Genomic DNA, 21,708 nt, shown 5'->3' with positions numbered 1-21,708 from the left:
TTTGTGAGGAATGAATAGACTAGCCTTCTTGAGAGTATCTTTGCTGAGAATCCCATGACTTGGGAAGTATTGTGGATTGGATAATAGTTCAGCTTTAATTTTTCATTTTGTTTCTTCTTGTTTTTTGAGGAAAAAGCATTGTTTGTTGTCTTCACCAGGCGAATAATCTTTGCAGTGCTCATGTCTTTTAGATTTATGGGCTTTAGTTGTGGAAGGAGTAGAAAAGAATTTTTCTTTTCCTTTGGAGGAAAAGGATGACATATGATGAGCATTAATTGTCTGCATCTGTGAGATAGATTCATTCGAATGACTAGGGCTTGTTGGAGTAGTTTCCTGTTCATCATTTGAAGTCAAATCATCATAAGAGGAAATAGAGTTATGCCATTCATGGCATGAAGCACTACTAGAATCATTCGATAGGGTAGATTTAATGTCATCATAAGAGGATTCAGTATCAGTAACAGAATCATAGGAATCCTCATAGTAGCTTGAGGAAGAATTGGAAGAAGTAGACGAGTCTGCTAACAAATAATGGTGCAAATTGGCCACTTTGGGTCGTTTATCATCCTTCTTGGTTGCTTTGGTATCGTCTTTGTCCTTTTCTGGACATTTGTTGGCCAAGTGATTTTTGCTTCCACATATATAACATTTCAAAACCTTTTTGTTTTTGTGAGACCGAGAGCTTTTATACTTGTATTTGGCTTGGACTGATTAAAATATCTATTTCGACGGTGATGTCGATGTGATCTGGAAGATCTGGAATGAGATCTATAGGGAGCCCTTGAAGAGGATTTCCAAGAAGAGTTGTTCCATGGGAAACAATTGCATTTATCATCACAACCAAAATCTTTATAGAATTTCTTACTATGTTTGCATACCTTTGAGGGGGAATTTTTGTTGAAGAGTAATGAGTTTTTGTTGGTGGCACACTTCTTTGATAGTTTGCTCCTTTGACCTTCACTATCATTGAAGTCTCTTTTCTCCTTTTGCATCTTTTGTTTGCAAAAGAAAGGGATAGGCTTTGGGAAAAAACACACAAGATGTTATTTCATAGGGGCATCATGTACACCCATGCCTTCATACAATAAATCACACATATAAATAAGATAATCCTTATATTGTCTTGGGTCACATAATTTCGCTTTGAAAAAAGCCTCACGGGCCTCTACAACTTCATCTAACTTGTTCCCAACGAGTTCACCAAGTAATACCTCAAAGAATAAACTAATTGGATCCAGTTGTTGAGCAATGGCCAGTTTTATCTGGGGATGTATAGACATCCACCACTATCTTAAATCACCGACAAATCCCTTGTCATGGCGTTGAGCACATCCACAAGGTTAGTATTGGGCTTATCCAATAACTTTTGTCCTACATATGCATACATCATGTAGATCAAAGCTTAATTTCCTCAAGTATCTTACCATCTATTGATCAAATAGGAAAGTTTCCAACTTTCTTTGGAACACCGAGTTTCTCACACTTTTTATCCGAGTCTTTGGAAGACTTGGAGGAGGAAGTATAAGCAGTAAGTGCTTCATTATGATTTCCTTGATGGGGATCGATGGATTGGAAGGAATCATCCACCACATCATCATCTATGATACTATCACCATCTTCATCTGAGGAGGAGATAGTGTGGATGCAATGATTGTATGCATTGGCATCTATATAGTACCATGCATGCAAGCTTTCTGTAGTTGTGAATTCCACGAACTCACCCATAATTTTAGAATCCATTTTGTTGTCAATATAGTGGCTAACATCATCCATGTAAGCTCTTTCGGGATCCACCTTAAGGGACATTGCTCTAAGTAGAGCATCTTCCTTCTGTTGTTGAGCTTGAAGAAGGAGTTCCTGCAGCTTAGCTTCAGCTTTATAATCATACCAATCAGTAGAATACATTTGATCTAAAAATTCATGCAATGCCTTGTCAGGTGGTTTTGTAAACCGATCAGAGAGACATAACCCAGAAGCATATCCAATATAGTTAGAATGTACAGGCCTTCGAGAAGTTGAAGGACCAATTTATTAGAATGGATAGGGACAACTTGATCTTGGTCAGAAGCCAAGAGAGGTACATAGATTTGCTAGATCTGTGACAATAGATTCTCTACATTTGCATCATCATTTTCTTGCATAGGGGCTTTACCTTTGTTTGTAGAAAGTACAGTATGCACATTCAGAGAACCAGATTGTGGGGAATCAAAGAGAGAATTCCATCCTTTTTTGAGACGTTTTTCAGAGAACACATCCCAAGTAATATCAAGAGGAGTCATGAAAGAAGCAGCACTAGTAGCTGATAGGGTAGTCGAAATAGTAGTAGGAGTAGGAGAGGGATGTACAAAATCCAATTTCCTTTGAACCTTTTGTAATATATCTTACAATGTTTCATATATTAACACAAGCTTATCAATCCATTCTATTAAGCCAGTTAATGCAAGATGTGTCCAGTTGGTAGTTTGTAGCTCTGCAGACCAATTTACATAATCTTGAGGATGGAGAAAGGGAGTAGCTTTATAGACATGTCCTTCACAATCGAATTCGGTGACAACATTTACTATATGTACAACAGCCTTTTCAATCAACTTTTTACAATGAGCACACACACCATTTGTGATTTGAGAATGTGAACATTACTGTGTCAAGAGCTTTAAGGAGTTAGCCCATTGTGAAGGGGAAACCTTTAGAGTAGGCTGGGCCGAAGAAGCTGTAACATGTTATATTATTTGATAGGTTCAACATCTGCAATAGGGAGCATCAAAGTTTTACCCTTGATGTTTCTTACTGAAATTTGCTTTGGAGGCACAAGCTCTTTCTTCTGAATGGAGGAAATATCTAACTGCCATTGAGTGGGAAGTTGAATCTCAGACCGATTAGTACATTCCAGCAAAAACCTTTGGGTTGTTCCATCAGCTTTCATTATAATAGTTTGGCCCTTATCCTTATAACTATTCACACCTTCTAAAACTCTAGGTATGGCTAAAGACATAGCTCTGAAAACCATTATGTATTGTATGCAAGATGGGCTGAAGAAGCCTTCATGTTCAAACCAGAAGTACGGATATGGAGAAGTAATAGATCAGGAAGATAAGGATCATCAACTGAGATGACATAATTAGGACGTAGTTCGAAGAAGATTGGTCCATTATTGGATAGTGGAGATATTGCAGCTCCAACTATCATGTCCATCACTTCCTGATGTCTAGTATCCAGTACTGCAGCCACGCAACTTACAATAAACCTTTATGGAATAGGGGAATGATACTTATAGCTATGTATCCAAGATGAAGATAGGGGTATTTCTGATTTTATACCTTGATCTTCAATATACAACATTGAAGCCTTGAACTTGAAAATGCTATTTTCACCGTATATGTTTGCAGCACCAATTTGCGACAAGATCCACTTAGCACTTGGATTCGCTTCATCCATGAAGATTGTTGAGTATTCGATGGACTTATAGCGATTCGCCAGAGACTTGAAAGTAGCAAAGAAACCTCCTTGTGAAGCCATAGGATTTATTGGACTAGTTGAGGATTTAATGCACTCACAGAACAACCTCACACCTCAAAGCCTCACCACTTACAACAACATGGAAAAACGGTTAATGAGTATGCAACCTCTTGTCACTTACAACCTATTGTTAGCTTAAACACAAGAACAAGGCTTTGATACCACAGGTTTAGAGTCCTGCAATGCGCAGCGTAGATATACAAAAACAACGGAAGGAACACAGACAAATAGGAAGAAGACAACGGAACACAGAGAAGTGCTTGAGAGTGGAGAAAGGATGTTTTCTATATTGCATATTGCTAAATGCCGAAGATTCACAATGTTGAAGAATGTCAGTCCCAATTAAAAGATCATAGCGCATATAGCGGATGAGCTGAATCTCAATAGGGAGCTCATATATATATATATATATATATATATATATATATATATATATATATATATATATATATGCACACACATAGGCTAATAATTAATAGTAGTATAATAATAATTATATATATGCGCACACATATAGTGTAGGAATTAATAATAATATAAAAAGATGATTAAATTTGTCATTTAAAATTTGACGGCAAATTCTTTTAAGTTCTGCCCCATTTGCACTTGGGCAAGGGTCCAAAAAAAAAAAGACAGACCTGCTTGGTCTCCGGACTTGTTTGTACGACAGGTGACACAAGGGGAGGAAGAAGAAAGATGTATCTCTTCAAGCCTCCAGGCTCCAGCGCTTAGGTGTTGGTACAAATTTTTTAGAACAGTCGCATGAACAGGAAGAAGGACGTGCACGTCACATCATTGCAAGGGGGAATTCGATTTCACAGCGTCAGCTTCAGTTTTCAGGCGATTCTTTGTCCTCTTTTTCCCTGCTACTGTGTACGACCATGCCAAATTTCGGCTTTGCCTTCAACAATCCGCACTTCTCGGATCGATTGTTGCAGTTTGAGCTGCTGCCATCTTCCAACTTATCAGAAACTGAGGTACCATAATTCCCCCTCTCCTGGACAATATTTATCTGTAAACAGACGTTTTACTTACGATTTTCGACCATGAGATAAGGCTATGTTGCCATTTTCTCTGGTAAACCTGCGGTTTTTGCATACACAAAGACAAATTCTTTCTGTAAGCAGACGTTTTCCTTAAGAACTTCCACCATTTGATCAGGCTATACAAATGTTTTCTGTAAACCGACGTTTTCCTTAAGATACTGTCATTTGCTCCAGTAAAGCTTTCCGTGCATCATGCAAAATCTATGCACGGGTCAATCTGCCTTGAAGAGTCGTTTGATCGGTGGAGGATTGCAGAAAAACGTAAAGAAACTGTTTCTCGAACCTCTTTTAAAGTTACTGGTTTGAGCTTCTAGCACCAGCCTGATTTCATTCATTTTCCTGGACATACACATTAATCACAACAGGGGGCTGCTGTTATTTTACAGGCTATATTAGCCGCCAGTAGCAAAAGCAGATGCGCAAACACAAATAAGTTGGTCAGTGTTTTGGTGGCGGCACTTCAAGGAAGTGCTGTGACCAAGGACATCAAAAAAGGACGAGGAGGAAGAGTTTGGAACATGGAAGGTTAGATGAGTCACTTGGCACCACGAACCATACATAGCACAAGGAAGGAGGCTCAAAACATTTAAAGGGAATAAAGTTATCCTGTTGTTCAAATGCCTGCAATCCCAAAGCTGGACACAATTCAAAACACCAAATTCAAGAAGTGATGAGCTAGCTTTGAAGGGCGTTAAATTTATTTCATTGCACAAAATCTGTGCAACAGACTATAAACCTCAAAATGTGAAGTTAATGAGAGAGCAGACTGTAGAGAAAGAGCAATATAGAACAGGATGTTGGTTCCTTTCTCGGTACCTACATTAAGGTTTTCTGCAATTGTGCCTCATTTCTGTGAACGTATAAGCGCATCATCACTTGGTTGGCAAGCACAGAGTTTCTGTTGAAGATGAGTCAATTCTGCAGGAGGCCAGAGGACTGTAGTTACTAATAAAACATAACTTGACTGTTTCATCTTAGGCTGCTGGCTCATGTTCTTGGAAGGGGAAAACTCCTATGCTGATGCAGTTCTGATGGACAAGATGGAGCTGCCAAGTTTGCTTGCAGAGCCATAACAGGCTGTTATGCACTAAATATTGAAGTCTGAGAAATTGTGTACATGCAGTTCAATGCATCAGACTGAGTCTATCAATAATTCAGGTTGGACTGATAAATTTGGAAAATTGGAAAAATAGTGCCACATGGCATGTGTGCTCCTCTCTCCTTCATTTGTCAATAAACTGCAAATCATCTTTACTGGAAGGCACTGAGGACTGTTACCACTGCAAATATTTGCTTCTCTGATTACACAGACATGTTTGCTGGTGAGCTTGGATCTGGACTTGTGATATTGGAAGCAGATGAAAAAACATTTCCCCCATTTTTTAGAGGACGAGTTTGTATTTTTAGGCGTTTCATGGTTCAAACTGATTTTTTACTGCTTGTCTTGGAGCATGACGAGTGCCTCAGTGAGGTTGGAGCCCATGGTTCTGGCTTCACCAAGGCATTTACTGCAGGTACAGGTGGAGAGAAGAAGAAGAAGGCACATGCTAAGGACAAGAAATAGGAGGACAAGAAGGATGAGAAGTAGAAGAAGCCCAAGTGCGCACACTGTGGGAAGGGCACTCATCCAGAGGAGAAGTGTTGGCAATAGTACCCCCATTTGAAGCCTAGAAGAAGGATTTGAAGGCTGCCCTAGCAACGACAAAGTCTGTTTTTGTGCATGTATTTGCCGAGGAGGATACAACTCTTACTTCTTCCACTCAGGAGAAGCCTTGGTTGGTAGACAGTGGGGCCTCTTCTCACATGACCTATAGATAGGATTGGCTTTAGGACCTGAGTGCGAGAGGGCACAATCACCATCGGTGACAACTCTATTGTTCCCGTTCAAGGAGTAGGGACTATTCCTTTCTTGCCAGACAAGCAGTCTTCTTCGGCCAAAGTTTTCTATGTACCAGATTTAGATTTTAACCTATTGTTTGTTCATGGTCTCGCACGGCTTGGGACCTGTGTGGTCTTTACACAGGATGTAGTGACAATGAAGGATGCTTCTACAGGTACTGTTCTTTGGATAGGATCCTAGGAGGTTGGGCTTTACACACTCATAGCCTTAGCCACGTAATCTTTCCACGAGCTTGGGCTGCTTTGGCATGCTCATTATGGTCATCTTTGTTTTGATGTGATCTGACAGGCTTCTCGGAAGAAGATGGTGGAGGGACTTTTCGAGTTTTCTCCTATTCACACTTTGTGCCCTAGCTGTTTGAGGGGCAATCTGCATAGGTAGCTACATCCCCAGGTTGCCACTAGGAAGGCTTTTATACTGCTTGAGTTCATAGCAGCCAGAAACATCAGAAATGTTTAGAAACGAAATGTCAAAAACGTGTTTCGTAAGTTTCTTTTAAGAGGGGGTAAAATAAAAAACGCGGGTTTTTTTATATAGGGATTTTTAATAGTTTTGACTAGGGAAAGAGGTTCTAAACCTCTATGGAACTCTCTCTTAAACAAAGAATAACCAATTGAGCTTGAGTGATAATAGAGTCAATTGAGAATAATGCGTTACATATCCATGATACATTATTGACTTGTCACTTATGTCAAAGTTAGTCTTTGGACAAGCTATACTATGGTTTAGAACTCAAACATTATGATTCATATATATCATACAAAGAAAATTGAAATTAACATGTAAATAGCCTATCTACAATATGGACCAAGTCAAGTTGCAACATCATGATTCTCATTTTAAAACAAACTGACAAAATGTCAAAATCGAGAATGAATCATAATATATCATAAATAACTCATAGATGAGACTAAAGTCGTATAATATTCAACCCTCAAGACAAGAATAGATACTAGATTGACCAAGTCCAATAGCTAAATAAAATCACAAAAAAATCAATCTCTTGTCCAAAATCTTGAGCCCTCACGAGTCATTACACATCATCATCATCATGTTTAACATTGACCAATAGTTTTTGTCAAAAAAACCATGTTTTGGGTTTCAAAAAAAAAAAAGCCCACGTTTTTTACTCTCAGAAAGGTTTCGTACTTTTAAGAAATGTTTCGTAAGTTTCAAATTCATAGAAACACATTTCTTAGTTGCTATGCTTGAGTTGGTTCATATCGACCTTTGCAGACCTATGGGCATGGCCTTCCTTGGAAAGGCCAAGCATTTGATGATGATTATCCACGACTTTAGTCGCTATGCATTGCCTTACTTTTGGGAGTACAAAAACGAGATGTACTTCTATTTTTGCAAGTGGAAGGTGTTTGTGGAGACAGAAACTACTTCCAAAGTTTGTAGCGTATAAGCAGATCATGATGGCGAGTTTACTTCTACCATCTTTTCTTAGTTTTGTAGGGGCCCTGGCATTTAGATGGAGTATACACATTCGAACACACCTTCAGAGAATGGTATTGTGGAGCATGCGAATCGAATGATGCTAGAGATGACCTGATTAATGTTGGAGCATTGGGGTCTACATCATACCCTTTGAAGTGAGGCGGTGGCTATTGCAATTCATATCCGCAGTTGCTTCCCTACTTCTGTGTTATAGGACATGACTCCTTATGAGACTTTCTTTGGTCGAAAGTGAGACGTAATTAACCAGTCTGACGAGCAGCAATCCAACCCTTGATGACGGACTAAGTGATCGTGAAACAATGGCACGAGTGATTCATTTCTCCTCCCAACCTCGCCTAGATATGTGCTGACATCTCTCTCTCCGTTTCCTCTGCCAGCCATCCGCTTCAGGTGAGTCCTATTATTCTTTGACTCTCTTACTCTCTAGGCTCCCCTTGACCCCGTTCGAGTGCCCAAGGCCCCCGGACGGTCATCCCTCGCGCCTGTCTCTCATAATTTACCTTATTAATGTAACATTTCCTTCCCCTTAAGAATCGGTTTCGTCCTTGAAAACGATACTTGGAAGGTCCAAATTGGGAAACCTTTTTCTTAGGGTACTTACTCGCTCCCATGTTGAGCTTTCTTCTGAACAATCTTTCCACTTAACCAAACATTCTTGATAAATAGTATTCCTTGTTCGTCTGTTACGAACATTTAATATTCTTTCTGGTTCATGTGGATTAGATTGGTCATCTAATAGCTCCTCAATGTTATCATTTAAGATCAATTTATCCAAATCACCCAGCTTCCTCCTTAGCTTACTTACATGGAAAACTGGATGTGTTTACTACCAGCAGGTAGTTGGAGCTTGTAAGCCTGTTCTCCCACTCTTTTAAGTATTGTGAAAGGACCACAATACATAGGTGAAAGCTTTGGACATCGTCCCGTTTTCATGGTTTTAGTTTGTTCAGGCACCTTAAGATAGACCAATTCTCCTTCTTCAAAGGAGATGTCTCTTCGGTGAGGATCTGCATAAGCTCTAGCTTGATTTTGAGCTTTCTTAATATTTTCTTGAGCAAATTTTAACATGCTATTCATATCCTCCAAAAAGTCCTTGGCTGCCTGAACCTTTTCCTTATGCAGTCCTACTGCATGAGGAGCTCTGGGCTGAAACCCATACATTAACATAAATTGACTATATCCAGTGGAAGAGTACTTGGCACTATTATATGCAAACTCTGCTATCGGTAGATACTCTTCCCAATTAGTTTGCCTTTTACTTACATATGCCTTGAGCATATCTTCAAGGATTTGGTTAACCCTTTTAGTTTGCCCATCAGTTTGCGGATGGTCCGCCGTACTCATGCTAAGTTTAGTATCCAACTTCCTAAATACGGCACGTCAAAATTGACTATCAAATTTTCTATCCCGATCAGAAACTATATTTTCCGGAAGGCCATACAATCGGTATATGTTCTCTACGAACAATCTAGCCAATTCTGGTGTTTTAACATGAGTTGAAGTTGGAATAAACGTAGCCATTTTGGTTAACCTATCCACAATCACCCACACAGAGTAGTGCCCCCTCTGTGTTTTGGGTAATGCAACAATAAAGTCCATGGAGATACTCTCCCATTTTCCCGAAGGAATCTCTAATGGGTGGAGAAGTCCTCCCATTTTCAATCTTTCGGCTTTATTAACCTGGCATTTATTACATTTGACCACATAGTCAAGGACGTTCTTATTCATTCCAGGCCAATAGAACTGCCTTTTAATAAGACTATGAGTCTTATTAACTCCTGGATGTCCCACGCTAGGGGTATCATGACACTCAATGTCACAACTCTATAGAAACAGAATTTGTATCCTTTTTCATTAATTTGTCTATATAATGATTTATTAAATTTGTTTCCTTTGCACTAATTAGATATAAAGAAAAGTGTATTAGAGCTGGCCACTGATGAGTGGTCACAGGTTATGGTGGACCCACGCGGTGGGTTAGAGAAAAGATAGTTCACACTTCCACCTATATGGCCGATTGGGCGCCTGTGACCAGAACTCATGCATATTAGGGTTAGACTCGCACACAGAAAGGATTGATGCCTTGAAGTGTGGGCTAGATCCACCAAAAGAGACAGTTACAATCAACAAGATGGCATGATTATGAAATGCTTGTACAATGTGCATGTGTGGGTTAAAAGCTTGAAATGCACATTTCTTTGCATAGGAAAGTCACATGAAGATTCTGATATTGTTTTTTGCGATGTACACGGAAAAAGCTTTCATATGACACCCATATTGGGGGGTCCCTAAATTTTAGGAGCCTTGAATTAGCCTAAAAATGCTAGTCCGAAAAAATAGGGATGTCATTCTAAAAATAGTAAATTGTGTACTCTGACTGTGCTTACTAAATTTGGTTGTCTCTATTCTTGACAATATTCAGCCCAAAAAGGAAGGCCATAGAGAAGAGACAAGTGTCAAGACACTTGTCACACAAGTTTCCAAGTGTCCCACCACTTGTCACATCTCATGACATGTGGCTGGACACTTGTCTTGTGCTACTCCACTTTCCCCTTTTGCAGCTCTTCCCTCTCCTATAAATAAGAGCTCGTTTTTCTTCATTCAGCATCATTTTTCTTTGCTGTAAACTCATGTACAACACCCACAGATAGCCAGAAACTGGCCCCATCCATCCCCATCATCATCCCCCTCTTCTCCATTATCAAATTCCTCCATATACCCTCTTCTATCACTGCTGTTTTACAGGACAGCAAGCCTGTAAATTCATTATAGTACCTCCTTCTCGAGCCCTTTCTTTCATTTTAGCAACAAGAAGTAAGCCTTATCCATGTATTGCTGATCAATGATGAAGAAAGGCTGATTTCCTCTCTTTCTTCTCTCATACTGTAAAGAAATCAGTTCTTATTATTGCATACTTGATAATGCATGTGTGTTTGTACATCTTTGCATGATCTTGTGAGAGTGAGAATTACTTCTCACTCTCAGGTTGATTGTAACGGAGCTCTTCCCTAAGGGACTTGGGTTGAGCAGAAATACATTCCTTCGGGGGGGGGGGAGGGGGTTGCCCATCTTCAACCCTCAATCTTGTTTCCATTACTTTTACATTTTCATGGCTGTAATTTTGTGAGTAATTTTCATTTTTAGCTTTAAGTGTTCATTCTCTTTTATATTAAATCTCGAAAACAAGCGAATATCATAATTGTTAAGCATACTACATTGTTCGGGGCGTTTACACTCAAAGAGTATCTGGCGCCTTATTTCTTCATCTTTCGAGACACATACCCTACCCTTGTAGAGCAAATAACTATTATCAATGGTAAAATTCTTCCACTTGAATCCTATTTGAGCAATCCCTGATGCTCCATTTCCTTCTTGAACATCCTCAGATATTCCTTCCTCAGTGGAGGCCCTTCCATTTGGATCCCCATTTTCAATTGCTTCCCATATGTTGGAATATGCCGGATCAACCTGGCATTTTCCTTTTAAGGATTCAAGCAAATCGGAAGTGAACTAAGTAAAACTCAATTCATTTATGATGGGCATTCTGCTGAGTGCATCAGCCACTATATTATACTTTCCTTTTCTATACCTTATCTCATAGTCGAACTCTTGGAGGAGTTTGGCCCATCTGGCTTTACGCCCTTGTAGATCCGGTTGGTCATTAAGCCACTTAATGCTTTCATGTTCAGACAAGATCAAAAGTTTGGCATCGTACAGATAGTGCCTCCATTTCTTCATTGCATGTACTATTGCATATAACTCCCTCTCATAAATGGAATAATTTTGTTTTGCACGGTCTAATTTCTTGCTTTCAAAAGCAATTGGTCGATCTTCTTGTAATAAGACTGCGGCTATCGCCTTATCACTGGCATCGGCTTCAATCACAAATGGTTTATTGGGATCCACAATTAATAGTACTGGAGCTTTAGCAATAGCTACCTTAAGTTTTTGAAAACTTTCGTTTTGGTTTGTTCCCCAATTAAAGCTCATCCCTTTCCCTTTAAGTTGGTCTGTCATTGGAACAGCTATTTTGGCATAATCTCGAATGAATCTACGACAAAATCCAGATAATCCTAGGAAGATCTGCAACTCCTCTAGGTTCTTTGGAGACGGCCATTCAATAATTGCCCTTACTTTTTTTGGATCCATCTTGATTCCCTCTTTCGAGATAATATGTTCCAAATATTTGACCTCTTGTGCGAAAAATTCACATTTAGCTTTCTTTGCATAAAGGGAATGCGTTCTTAACAATTGGAATACTAATCGTAAGTGTTCCAAATGTTCTTATTTTGATCTACTAAAGATCAAGATATCATCCAAGAAGACTACTACAAAATGTCCTAGATAGGGCTGTAACACACTATTCATCAGCTTCATAAAGGTAGCTGGTGCATTAGTGAGGCCAAAAGGCATCACCAAAAAATCATAATGCCCGTATCTAGTACGAAATGCTGTCTTAGGAACATCCTGTGCCTTAATTCTTACTTGGTGATAGCTTGATCTTAAGTCTGTCTTTGTGAAGAATTTTGCCCCTTGTAATTGATCAAAAAGATCATTCATTCTGGGCATGGGAAATTTATTCTTCACTGTTATCTTGTTAAGTACTCTATAATCAACACAAAGTCGCATAGAACCATCTTTTTTTTTTACCAATAAAATTGGCGAAGCCCAAGGTGAATTGCTAGGTTGTATAAACCCTTTATCAAGGTAATCCTTAATTTGTCTTTGAACTTCTTGGTGCTGTGTTTCACTTAACTTATAAGGTGGTTTAGAAATAGCGTGTGTATCCCTATCTGTGTCAATTGGGTGATTTATATCACCTCTATCTGGTGGAAGGCCACTTGGTAAATTAGAAGGAAATACATCTTTAAATTCATCTAACAAACCACTTAATTCATTACTTATATTCAACTCACAAACATAAGAAAATTGTTGCTTTGTATTATAGAAAGTAAAAGTGTTTTGTACAGGAAGAGACCATAATATATATACCTCACAAGCTTCCTTCTTTATCAGCTTCTGAACTTCAGTGGAACACAACAAAGGATTACCAGATACTTCATGTTCACCGTGAATCACAAAAGTCTTACCATCCCTTTCAAATTCCAGTGTATTATGATGATAACTACGTTTTAAGGATGGTTCAAATCCTCATAGTCACTCCCTCCCTAAAGCAATATCGGCTCTTTCCATATTCATAATTTGGAAATCAAGTTTATCTTTATATCCTTGAATCTCAATTTCCAAATTGGATACCATTGTATCCCATATTTTATTATCTTGACCTTGCATCATACGAACAACATATTGATGCACACTCTTTTGTTGGGGAAGTTTCAATTTTTTGACAAGTGCATAATTTATGAAATTGTGGGTAGCAGAGTCATCAATCATGACTCTAACCCTTTTTCCAGCTAACGATCCATATACTCTAACTAAATCATGTGGCCCAAAAGTAGGCTGCCACATAGAAGTTGACATACAACACTTGTGTTGTACATCCTTGTGCAAAATCTCTAAAGATTTATACTTTTCATACCCCTTTAATTCCAGAGTCTGCACTACATGGATTTGTTTTTCTTTTCCCTTGCCCTTGTTCTTATCCTTTCCTTTATCTTCCCCCTTTTTCCTTTGAGGGCAATTCCAAGCAGCATGGTTAGGGGATAGGCAATTGAAACATAGCCTTTCTTTTTTGGCCTTATAAAAGTTATCTTGACTTAACTTTGGCCTTACATATTGTTTCTTTTCAAAAGGTTGTTTCTTACCCTTACGAAATGGCATTTTCCTTTTAAATTTTTCTACAAATTTTGAGGTTTCCAATTCCTTAGTCTTGGGCTCTGTATCAGTGAGACTAGTGAGTATACCTGGACACGTACTATCTTCATTGATTAATGCAAATTTAATTGCCTCTTCAAGCGTCTTAGGTGAACTCCTTTTCACTTCCTTTTTACAAGCCTTATCTAGTTCCCGAATGAATCCTCTTGTCTTTTGAAATTCATCTATTCCTTCCAATTTGAGGATTATCTCACGATATTCCTCTAGATATGTCAGCAGGCGTCTTTCCTTTTGTCTGATATAATCTCTTTCTTCCCAATTTCTTTCCATTTCATTTTCAGGAAGGAATTCTTTCAAAAAGACCGATTCAAATTGAGCCCAAGTTTCAAGTATTTTATTTGCATCCTTTAAAGTTCGCCACTATTTATATGCCTTTAGTCCCAAAGTTAAACTGGCCTCCATTGCTTGGAGATGTAGTGGAGTATTTTTAAGTTTGTGCAAATCCTCCCATTTTTGGAGAAAATGAAAGATAGTGTCTTTATTTCTATCTTTTTCCTCCCCGCGAAACTGAGGGGGTTTCATATCTTTTAACACTGGATTATCCCTTAGCTTTTGGTGGGGTTCCCTAGGATCTCGTATGGTCACATCTAAATCTTTTGATGAAGATGGAATATCCGAGGTTTCTAGCTTATTTTTATCTCTTTCTAGTAATAAGGTTAATTGAAATTTTATTTCGGTGAGTGTTTGAGTTAGAAATTTCATTTGAACCCCCTGTGCTTGCACACGAGCAGTTAGATCATCAAATTGTTCTCGTGTGGCAAAAAATTCTTCCCATTGTTCTTCTTGTATCTCCGTTTCATGGGGATCTACCATAAGGTGGTCCCCAGAATTAAAACCCTTAATTACTCCCTCTCTCCCTTTTCCCTCCATTAATACATTGGAATTGGAAAGCAAATATAAGAAATTTGTGTACAAAGTGAAGTACTTTCTTGATTATAGTGATAGGGCAGCTGTTGATGGCTTTAATAGTTTAGTAATAACCCCAAAGAGTGAGGAATAGTTCGTCTTTCCCCAAACTGAGCCAGTCACGTTGAAATGAAGCCTGTTTGGCAGGAACACAGAATAAGGAGGGGATTAAACACACCCCTTCCCTAACAGGTCACGTTTGACACACAGTTGTATCACGGGACTTCGCCCGACTGGCTTAATATTGCCGTCCAGTTCCGTTACACGGACTCAATTGCGTATGATGAGGTACGGGCCAATCCTGTCAGGCGTCGGCTAATCAGTATTGACGTAATCCGTCAAGTACTCGGACTTGGTTCGTGTGACGTGTGGGCGCCGTCTTCTGGAGTCTTGTTTTGCATCCGGATGGGAGAAAACATTCACGTGAGAATAGTCGAAAGCTTTAGCAGGAGACGGGCGAAAGCATTTGTGGGAGATAGGCGAAAGCAGGACCCGATAGTTCTTCGTGAAGACCCGGCAGCTTTTTGTGAGGACCCGGCAGCTCTGATACCAGTGAGACGTAATTAACCAGTCTGACGAGCAGCAGTCCCCGAGCAGCAGTCCAACCCTCGATGACGAACTAAGTGATCGTGAAACAATGGCACGAGTGATTCGTTTCTCCTCCCAACCTCGCCTAGATATGTGCTGGCACCTCTCTCCCCGTTTTCTCTGCCAGCCGTCTACTTTAGGTGAGTCCTACTATTCTTGGACTCTCTTACTCTCTAGGCTCCCCTTGATCCCGTTCGGGTGCCGAAGGCCCCCGGACGGTCATCCCTGGTGCCTGTCTCCTATAATTTACCTTATTAATGTAACAGAAAGCCTTCTGTGTCTCATTGTTGCATCTTTGGTTGTGATGCTTTTGTCCATGTCGGCAACAAGAAGAGAAAGACGAAGCTTGACTCGAAGTTAGGAAAACTCATCTTTGTGAGCTACAACACTACCATGAAGGGATATTGACTCTATGACCCGACGATACAAAAGCTTGAGGTGACCACGAATGTGAACTTGGATGAGGCTTCGGCCTCTGAAGTTCCTGTTGATGGTGCTATGGCAAGTGATTTTTGTCATCAATTGACCCAACTCCCCCTCCCAGTTTCTCCCTTCTCTAGGTTATCTCTTCTCACCCCTTCTTCGTCTTTAGCTCCTTCCCCTTCTTCTCCTGCCTCTACTTTGGTTTCCCTACCTCCATTGACGGATGCAACTCCTACTTCATCGTACACTTCCAACCCTTTTGCCTCTCCTCCGAAGTCTTCTAGGGGTACTTAGTGGTTCGAGGGGGAGCCTTTAGATGAGGAGGATTTACCTTCCTATGGTGAGGGGGAGTCCCTACCCTAGACAGGTGCATTGCAGGTAGTAGAGGCTCATCATCCTCCCTCGCAATAGAATGAGCCTATCCGGAATCTCCATTGGTACCGACAACTCATGCAGGATTTAGGTATTTCTCACTTTCTTGCTTCTCCTCCATATCCATGCAGAGTGACCAAGCAGAATAGTTCACTTTGTGTGAATTGTGCTCTTATGTTACAGATTCTTCATGATAGTGAGCCTACTACAGTTGAGGAGGCTCTTGCACATGATATTTGGTGTGAGCCATACAGGAGGAGCTCGATTCCATTGAGTGTAATCAGACTTGAGAGTTGGTTTTGCGTCCCCCGAAGCGGAAGGTGATAGGTGTGAAATGGGTCTATAAGACTAAGTACCTTGCAAATGGTTTCTTGGATAAGTACAAAGGTAGGCTTGTTGTCAAGGGTTTTGCTTAGCAGGCAAGGTTGGACTATTTTGAAACTTTTGCGCCTATGGCTTGGATGTCTACTATTTGGGTTATTTTGGCTCTTGCAGCCCACCATTTTTGGCTTGTTTATCGGATGGACGTAAAGGTTGCCTTCTTGAATGATGTCCTTCTTGAATGATGCCTAGGGTAATGATTGAGAGTCATGCTTTTTCTTATGTAGGGCAGAGGGATTGATGCCATAGTCAAGGCATTGGAGCATTTCTTTTATTGACGAGCTTTGAGGTGTGACGTAGAGTAGTTTGTCAGGACATGCATCGTATGTCAGAAAGTGAAGCATGATAGGCAAAAGATGTTGGGTTTGCTGTAGCCCTTGCCTATTCCAGGCAGGCCTTGGTAGATTATTGCTATTGACTTTATCCTTGAGCTTCCTAGAACACCTATAGGAAATGATGTGATATGGACTATGATTTGCAGGTTTAGCAGACAAGCCCATTTCTTTGTGGTGAGGAAGAAGATAAAGGTTGATCATATAACATGTTTATTTTTGCAGCATATATTTAAGTATCATGGTATGCCAGAGTTGATCATCAATGATCAAGATTCTTGAATGACCAATTTATTTTGGAAGGGATTGTTTGAGAATATGGGTACCATGCTGAAATTCTCGGCATCCTTCCATATGTAGACAAATGGTCAGTCTCAAGAGGCAAATTCCATAATGCTAGATCTTTTGAGGTGCTATGTATTTGAGCATAAGATACAATGGGAGCAGTATTTGCCTATGGTAGAGTTTGCACACAACAATATGGTGCATAGTTCCATTGGCAAAGCTCCATTTGAGGTTACTGAGAGTGGCAAAAAGGTACCGTGTAAGGATAAAATCTTTGAGGCTGATCAATATGTGGAAAGCTTGGATGCAGTCTATACAAAGATAAAGTATGCACTTCAGAGATCTTTGGAAAAGCAAAAGAAGGCAGCTGATCGCCATAGATGTGCTTTGCACTTTGATGAGGGTGATAATATATTGTTGTGTTTTACTATCTTCAATTTTTGCAAATTTCACAAAATGTGGTTTGTTTGGGAGTCAAGTATTTGATTTGAAAAAGTGATTAAATGCGCAGCAGGCATATATTAAATAGCTGAAAATGTTGACATATCTCAGGTTTGTTGTGTCACTCATGGCCTGTTTCCCCTGGTTATCAATGCATTGCACATTCATTGAATGGGAGATGGTTGATTTTGTTTTCTTTGTTTGTTGTCTTTGAGATACAGATATTGTAAAAAATTTTCTTGCCTTTCCATTATCATGCTTTCTAGTTGATTTTCCCTTCAGCGTCTTAGTTCTTCTTCAAGTGCAACGTGAATAATGTATGTAAGTCCACACTTGAAAGGACTTTCAAGGATCCTTTGCATCATGCATCTTCTGCAATGGACTGTCTTAAACAACCACAATCCATGGTAATCAACTAGGGTTCATGCCCATGTCTTCAAAACACACACGCCCACACACACGCGGAGAGAGAGAGAGAGAGAGAGAGAGAGAGAGAGAGAGAGAGAGTCACGTACAATGTTGATTGTCACTAGACATCAGAGTGTGATGTGCTAAAAGATGGTCCATGATTTACTCTGAGAGAGAGAGAGAGAGAGAGAGAGAGGTTTCCATTACCAAAAAAAGATAGAGAGATTTCTTGCCTACAGGCTGCGTCTGGAGGCATCGAACTTTTGGATAGTGACAAGGAAGAAAGGGAGGAGACACAACAATTACATGTGAATTCTGTTATACTGGCTGCACATTCAGACTATTTCATGAGGCTATTTTCAAATGGAATGAGTGAGTCCAGATCAGATGTTGCTGTTGCCAGAGTTACCAAAGAAGGTGAGGTTATTTGAAAAGAAATATATACAGCTGTCTTATGCGTAAGAGCCTCCTGAACATCTGTTTGGTTGGTGGAATATCTCTTTCTGGATTTTGACTGCTGCAGGAAATCATGTAACTGTAGTAAACTTACTGTCTTTGAACTGGTTGCTTTTGTAGAAAGACAGGGCTTGTACAATCTGATTGAGTACATGTACACGGGGCACTTGCGAGAGCCTTCGAATGCCGAAACTGCCATCATGCTTTTGTGCTTGGCAGATCGGTTTGCAATCTCATCATGCATGGAGCCTCTTGTGAACATCTTTAGAATGTTTCCAAGTACCATCAGTGACTGCCTGCTGGTGTTAGGACTTCCAGAGACACTGAAGTCCAATACGAATGTGCAGCCCATAGTGGAGCACTGTCGATGTTATCTTTCTCAGCAGTTTCCCGACGTGGCCGCCAGAAAATCTGAATTTCTATCTCTGAGCCTTGAAGGTGTAAAGGTTGTGCTTGACAGTGAGTTGTTGAGTGTGCAGTATGAGGAAGAGATTTTCTACTTTGTGCTTGATTGGATTGAAAGTAACTGCCATGATATGGAGAGTCGGGTGCAGGCTGCAGAACAGATACTACCTGTTGTTAGATTTCCCTGGACAACAGGGGACTTTTTGGAGGATGTGGTTGCCAACAACAGTATATTAATGAGAAGCCAGGCATGCCAAGCTCTCATGATGGAGGCGATCAAATTCAAGAGCTTCACGCATGCGAGACAGCAGCAAATGATGTGGAAGAAAACCAGTCACAACCGCTTTCGGCCACGAAATAACCTCATACTTGAGAATTTCTGGGGTGATTCCAAGACCTACGTCCTGCATCATCACCGAGCCACCAGCTGCCAGGTCTACTTTGAATTTCCCTTGGAGCTGGTTATCTGCACAGGGGACAACTTCCTGTCTCGGAACTTCTCTCTAGGTAAATACACCTTCTACATCGAGGCAAGGTCTGTACCCGTCAAGGCTTCCTACAACTCGCAATTAACGTGCTGTATCCTCCTCATGCTGGCACCATCGTCACACAACAACATCAGCAACAACAATAATAACAAAACAGCCTCTCCTTCAACCTCTTCCTCGTCATCACCACCTTCTTCCCTCTCATATCTTCATTACACCATTGCCATGAAGAGAGATTACTCTCAGAACTATGAGACCATGGCCAATGATCACTGTGATTTGCGATGCGCAGAAGTATCTGGTGCCTGTGTGCAGTTCAATGATTTCTTCTCCGGTTGGTTCATTGAGAGAGGTTTCAGTTACCCAAGATGGAACCTCACAATTAATGGTCCAGTCTTCTTTAGGCTGGATCTTGAGCTCAAGGACTCTCCTTGAACTTGGACGCACATCTCACGTAAGGGTCTATTTGAAGAAAGTCGAGTGATATTTCTGAATAATTATCACCTAGTTTTGGTACCTAAGAAAAAACCCTTCTATATAAGCCCCCCTAAAAAAAAAAAGAAAAAGAAAAAACACACACCAGATACACAAATGACCTTCATGACAAAAGTAGTGATAGTATATCTCATGGAGAGGCTTGAAAAGTAAGGTGATGCCATTTTTGTATAGAAGAGAGCTTGTTGCTTCTACTATCTTGAAAGACCTAACATAGGGTTATGGTGGAACTAGACACAGGATGAGATACGAGAGCCAACTATGGCATGATGTGATAATTAGAACATAATGAAGTAGATATCTTCGCCAAGGCACCTACAAAGTATCTACTTCGAGTTCATCTTCAAAGACTAAAGGTTGGACCAAGGAGGCAATTCACATGTGTGTTGACATAGAAGGGGGGGATGGTTGTTAGATATGCTTAATGCCCCACCCTTGTCGAGTGCCACCAATGATTCATCGTTCTCAATGTTGTGAGTCTCCAATGATGAGGAGAAGCCATGTCTGACGAGATAACGCATAAGTCTCAACTTTTAAGTCAAATAAGTTCTAGATAACCAAATGATAAAAAAGCTAACCAATGTGGGTCTAGCTTACAAGTTAGATGAAGCAATTAAGTTATATGGGTTTAGTTTACAAGTCTTAGGGCAAGGGTTTTGGGGCCTCCTCCCAACAATAAAGGGAATATTCCATGGCCAACTAACAAAGGTTGATAGTATGGTATGTCAATCAAGCTAGCTTACCACCTTTGCAAGCTATAGAAAGGATACCCTCCCAAAAACATTATCATTCACCTGTCAAAGATCATCTGACAAGCCTTTAGCTCTTCACATGTCTATCTATGACAATATTTGTGGGAGTGGAGTGTCAAAGAAGTTTATTATTGCTTGCTCTCATGTCTTGTGCAACAAATCCTTGAGGTTGGGACAATGAATTTGGGGTGTGTGGATATTTAGAATGTGGAATCTTTAGTCAATGGATGCCATAAACCAATGCAAGGCCCAAGTGCAATCTAATAATGGTAATGTTGGTATGCTTGTATCTTATAGTAAGCCGAGCATTTGCTTATGTAGTACTCCTTTATATTTACATCCCCATCTTGCATCTGCAATATATCTTGTATTTTTTATTTCTCCCTTATATATGTAGTGCTTCTCTATCTTGTCTTCCACATTTGGCATCACTAATCTCTCATAATAAATTGGAGTCTACACTTCACATATTGCAACCTTGAAGTAGTTTACTTGTTTGCTTGCATGCCAAGCGCAATAAGTGCTCCTTGAAGTCGTTTTGGTATCTGTGGACCTCTAATATATGTAGTGCTCATCTATTGCCACCTCCCCATTTGGCATTTTTTAGTCTTATTATAAAGTGGAGTCTATGCTTGTGGTAGTGTAGTCTTGAAGAAGCCTCTTATTGTTTATCCCCATGCCATGTGCAAAAAGTACTACTTGATGTTGTGTTGGTAAATTTAGATTTCTAGAATGTAAAGTTTTTAGTAAGAGGATGCCATAATTCAACATAGGGGCCAAGTTCCTTTTTTAACAAGGCAAGGGTAGAAACCTCACATCTCATTGTAAGTCAAACATTTGCTTATGCAATGCTTTCTCTTCACCCCCCCATTTAGCATCTCTAATACACCCATATTGTGTCTCTCTGTAGTATCTCCTTGAGGCTATAGCACATCTCATATTCAATGAGACACACATACTTGTGTAGAATAGAAGATTAGATTAGTAAAAGAAAATATTAATTTGTTAGTACATACTTGCTCTTTATGCTCAACCCTTCTTAATGATGGGATGTAACATGAATATGTGGTCAAGGATGGGGTATCTTGTTTGAAGCTAGCTTGTCTAAGTGCTTTATGCCTTTAGCTCTCAATCCATTTTCTCAACTCATAATCAAGGATAGAACCAAAAACCTTACCTAGTGGCACTACCAATCATCACCTTCCTTATTATGTT

The 21,708-nt window shown here is 39.9% G+C and overlaps 1 protein-coding gene across 2 annotated transcripts; it reads left to right on the top strand.

Annotated features, from left to right (window-relative positions):
- The first annotated feature begins 4,144 nt into the window (after nucleotides 1-4,144).
- LOC148023537 (BTB/POZ domain-containing protein At4g01160-like) lies at nucleotides 4,145-20,937 on the top strand. Of its 2 annotated transcripts, none has more exons than XM_087696516.1 (3): nucleotides 4,145-4,493; nucleotides 18,118-18,314; nucleotides 18,474-20,937. In XM_087696516.1, exons 1-3 carry the CDS (start codon nucleotides 4,279-4,281, stop codon nucleotides 19,679-19,681), a joined length of 1,620 nt encoding a protein of 539 aa, XP_087552642.1. In that variant the 5' UTR covers nucleotides 4,145-4,278; the 3' UTR covers nucleotides 19,682-20,937. The 2 variants fall into 2 exon arrangements, with proteins under 2 accessions (XP_087552642.1, XP_087552643.1); XM_087696517.1 differs by having other exon boundaries at nucleotides 4,247-4,493; nucleotides 18,137-18,314.
- Nucleotides 20,938-21,708: the final 771 nt, after the last annotated feature.

This window comes from Lygodium microphyllum, chromosome 16 (genome assembly GCF_053477565.2).
Source record: "Lygodium microphyllum isolate KBCC chromosome 16, Lygodium_microphyllum_v1.1.10, whole genome shotgun sequence".
In the NCBI taxonomy this organism is placed as follows: domain Eukaryota; kingdom Viridiplantae; phylum Streptophyta; class Polypodiopsida; order Schizaeales; family Lygodiaceae; genus Lygodium; species Lygodium microphyllum.
This window is presented reverse-complemented; position numbering and strand designations above follow the sequence as displayed.

Bases quoted from the DNA above. Each gene is read 5' to 3' on its own strand.
- LOC148023537 (XM_087696516.1), top strand. From the start codon at position 4,279: ATGAACAGGAAGAAGGACGTGCACGTCACATCATTGCAAGGGGGAATT. The intron at 4,494-18,117 runs GTACCATAATTC...AAAAAAAGATAG, and splicing joins CCAACTTATCAGAAACTGAG to AGAGATTTCTTGCCTACAGG. The intron at 18,315-18,473 runs GTGAGGTTATTT...TTGCTTTTGTAG, and splicing joins TGCCAGAGTTACCAAAGAAG to AAAGACAGGGCTTGTACAAT.